Source organism: Poecilia reticulata, linkage group LG1, assembly GCF_000633615.1.
Source record: "Poecilia reticulata strain Guanapo linkage group LG1, Guppy_female_1.0+MT, whole genome shotgun sequence".
Lineage (NCBI taxonomy): Eukaryota > Metazoa > Chordata > Actinopteri > Cyprinodontiformes > Poeciliidae > Poecilia > Poecilia reticulata.
Genome location: NC_024331.1, coordinates 11296878 through 11301003, shown reverse-complemented (window position 1 = coordinate 11301003; position 4126 = coordinate 11296878). Strand labels below are relative to the sequence as shown.

Here is a 4126-nt window from a genome sequence, read left to right as displayed (position 1 = left end):
AGATTTGGAACAAACTTCCAGAAAACTGTAAAACAGCTGAAACATTGGGTGCCTTTAAATCTCAACTTAAAACCCACCTGTTTAGAGTTGCTTATGGCTAAATTAGGGTTAGAGTGGGTTTTGATGTCTCTGATGTTTTTACCTTTTTAATCTTTTTTTTTTAATCTCTTTAATGTTTTTATCTTTACTTTTTAATTTCTTTTTATTTCTCTTTCTCACTGTTTCCGTTTTAATGATGTAAAGCCCCCCGGAAACGTCCCAGTTAAACGACGATAACTGAAGTCCTACGGGGTTTAGAGTCCCAGTTGACGGCGTTCAACTAAAAGCCTAGAGGTTGGAGTCCTTGTCAAACTGTGTTTTTGACTAAAGTCCCAGAGTGTTAGAGTCTCAGTTAAACAACGTTTAACTGAAGTCCTAAAAGGGGCACGGGTTTTAATGTTTTTATCTTTATTTTTTTAAATCTCTTTCTCACTGTTTATTCTGTTTTTATTTTAATTATGTAAAGCACTTTGAAATGCCTTGCTGTTAAAATGTGCTATACAAATAAAATTTGATTGATTGATTGATTATGGAATGAGTCTGTATATTGGCTCAATGCTTGCCTGCAGTTGAAAACAGTTACAAAATTGAGCCCCGCCTCACCACAAGATGCCACCCTGGGCAGTTGCCCATGTTCCCCATATCAAAAAAACGCCACTGCAAGTCACATCTTTGTCTCTGCTCGTCAAGACTTTGAGTAGAACGTTTTGGGGTTGGTTGGGGCAGTTGGGTTGTAGACTGACCGTTAACACATTCAGTTCAAATTAAAAAATACTTTAATAATCCCAAAGGCAAATTAAATAATATATATGGTATATATAATATAGCAACATATATATTATAAAATAATATATTACTGGATTCCAATCCAAGATGAGCAGGAATCTGTCACAAAAATGATTGTAGTCTCCAAACTTTGACTCCTATGCTCTATAAAATATTTCATCCTATTTGATGATTGCTTTGAAATCACCATGTTCTATGAACAAATGATGCAACTACAGGGACGAAGAAACAGAGGAGAACAACTTAAAACCATTCTGGTAGCCTAACGTCACGCAGATCCGTTGTCATGACAACCGACAGACAACATTTCCAGGAGTCAGGCTTGATTTTTATTTTAAAATTGTTAAGAAGTAATTGCCTGAATGCTCGTGGTGGTTAATTAGCTAATTTAAATGCCTGCTCCACTGATAATCTCACACAGTAGATGTTTGGATCGCCTTATTTTTGTACAAACTGAACCGAAATACACCGAACTGCGCAGCATGGGTAAGCTACGTTAAGTTTGTCAAAGTTAAGCTGCAGCATAACTACCCTACTCCCCACTTTTTATATTTTTAACTAAAGCTTTTTACTGACCTGTAAAATATGATTCCCCTGGACCTTGTTATCTTGCTCTTGTAGTGTTTTCAATTAATATCAAAACTTTGCATCCCCTTCTCAGATTCTTTGCTTCATTGTGTCATTTCCCCGACCACCGATATTCCTGACTGAATCAGGGATTCCCCCAGAAAACTTAAGCCCGGTGGTCAGGGCGTCAAGTCGGGGCGTCAAGTCGGTCCACCGGCGGTCCACCGTGTTTTTGTATTAAAAGATGTTAAGTTGACAGGAAATGTCAACTTAACATTTCCTGCAAATAATTACACATATAATTACACAGTATTACATTTAATTACACAGTATTTATATATAATATAAATACTGTATAATTACACAGTATTACTGTGTAATTACTTTACAAGTATTACTGTGTAATCGAGGTTGCCATTTGCTTGTGGTATTCCCAGGTATTTGTAACTGTGCTCTATATCTGCTATTGTTCCTCCTGGGACTGAGACCCCTTCTGTGTGGGCGACCTTCCCTCTCTTTGTAACCATCCGACCACACTTGTCTAGTCCGAATGACATCCCAATGTCAGTGCTGTAGATCCTGGTGGTGTGGATCAGTGAGTCGATGTCTCGCTCGCTCTTGGCGTACAGCTTGATGTCATCCATGTAGAGGAGGTGACTGATCGTGGCCCCATTCTTGAGTCGGTATCCGTAGCCAGTCTTGTTGATGATTTGGCTGAGGGGGTTCAGGTCTATGCAGAACAGCAGTGGGGACAGAGCATCTCCTTGGTATATCCCACATTTGATAGACACTTGTGCAAGTGGTTTGCAGTTGGCTTCAAGGGTGGTTTTCCACAGCCCCATCGAGTTTGCAATGAAGGCTCTTAGAGTCCTATTGATGTTGTACATCTCTAAGCATTCAATGATCCAAGTGTGTGGCATTGAGTCATAGGCTTTCTTGTAATCAATCCAAGCGGTRCACAGGTTGGTGTGTCGGGTTTTGCAGTCTCGGGCGACTGTGTGGTCTACAAGGAGTTGGTGTTTGGCTCCTCTGCTATTTATGCCTATGCCCTTCTGTGCCTTGCTCATGTATTTATCCATGTGCCCGCTTATCTTAGCCGCTATGATGCCTGACADGAGCTTCCATGTTGTAGAGAGACAGGTTATTGGCCGATAGTTGGATGGGGCTGAACCCTTCGAGGGATCCTTCTGGCTGAAAAACGTGCAGGGTACAGAGGGCACTAATATGGGAAGTGAAGGAGCCCCTACCGCATCAAACCAAGATAGGAATAATAGAAAGTTGGCCACTCTGAGGTAAAAAAAAAAAAAAAAACCAACAAAAAATAGCTTCCAGTCCAGGGGGTGCATGGCTGACTGAGTGCCCACTGAGTGCACTCAGTTTCATGAGTGCACTCATGAAACTGCCCTCATGAGTTTGAATGAAGCAATCAGATAGAACCCTGTGGTAAATAAGCCAGTTTCAACATTTTGTTAGATTTTTTGTTTTATATCAACTCTGCAGACAAGACCAGATCACTATTCAACAGTTAAGTTGGAGTAGTTTGTGTTCAGCTGCTTGCCATCACATGTTAAGTTTGTTGTGTGTGCAGGCATGTGGAGGAGGTGGTGAGGTTTCCGGGCCTGCCGCCGCGTCGCCAGCTGACTTATCAGGCCAAACAGACCATCAGCAGAGAAATGGAGCAGGAGAAGATGAGGAGAGCTGAGCAGATGATGCTTCAGAGGAACCCTGCTACGGTTAGATGCCACCGCCCGTTTAGTCACAACAAAGCTGACTGTGTATGAAACTGTACTTATAATTTGTGATATGCTGCATATGTTTGTTGTGAAGAAAGAGGAAGAAAAAAGGAATGCAGGGCCGAAACCGACCAAGAACCATCAGCAGAGGTTGGAGAACATTGTGAAACAGACAACAGTGGAGACCAGGGTGAGGTGCACAAAAACACCTTCTTTCCAGCGAATGTGTGCTTTATGTGTCGACAGTTAAAGTTCAGAAAGCAAAAACCAGTTTATTTCTACAGCACTTAAAAAGAACTTGCTTAACCAAAGTTCTGTACAACACTGAAGACACAAATAATAATAAAAGGACAAAGAAAAAACTAAATAAAGCATATGACAGACTGTAGTGAATAAAACGGAAAGAAAAGTACCAACTCCCACTGTAGAAGCTTAAATTCAATTTTAGTTCATTCAGACCTTAAGAATAAATGAAGTTTATATTTGTTATGATAATTTGTTTATTAGGATAACAGGGTTTCCCCCAGAAAACATAAGCCCTGTGGTCGGGGCGTCGGGTCGGTCCACCGGCGGTCCACCGTGTTTTTGTATTAAAAGATGTTAAGTTGACAGGAAATGTAAAAGTACTACTGTGTAATTATATGTTACGGGAAAAGATCTCCAGTGAAATGCTATTTAAATCCACAATTGGTCTAAAAACAACAAATTTGCACTTCTGTTTAATCCAAATTAAGTCAGTGGCTCCATCAGGCCCCGAAGGGCTTCAGGGGCCCCATAAATGCTAATAATTTAAAACAGACCACAGATACATAAATGTAACGCTTGTTCATTGAGATTATTGTTAAATTTTATTCAATTGTTTAACATTTTATATACAAGATTTTAAGGAGCTGGCAAGTTTACTTAGTAAAACTTCAAAGAACAATATTCATAGTTAGATTGTTTTGTAACCGTAGCAACAATCTGATGATGTGAGTTTAATCTTTGAATTTACAAATACA

At 39.9% G+C, this 4126-nt stretch overlaps 1 protein-coding gene across 1 annotated transcript in view; it reads left to right on the top strand.

Annotated features, from left to right (window-relative positions):
* Positions 1 to 4126, top strand: part of LOC103462877 (chromosome transmission fidelity protein 18 homolog) — a 50082-nt gene that overhangs the window by 21292 nt on the left and 24664 nt on the right. Inside the window, exons 5-6 of the mRNA XM_008405912.2 lie at positions 2981 to 3125; positions 3220 to 3315. Of these exons, the coding sequence (XP_008404134.1) occupies positions 2981 to 3125; positions 3220 to 3315 (241 nt within the window). The remainder of the gene's footprint in view (positions 1 to 2980; positions 3126 to 3219; positions 3316 to 4126) is intronic.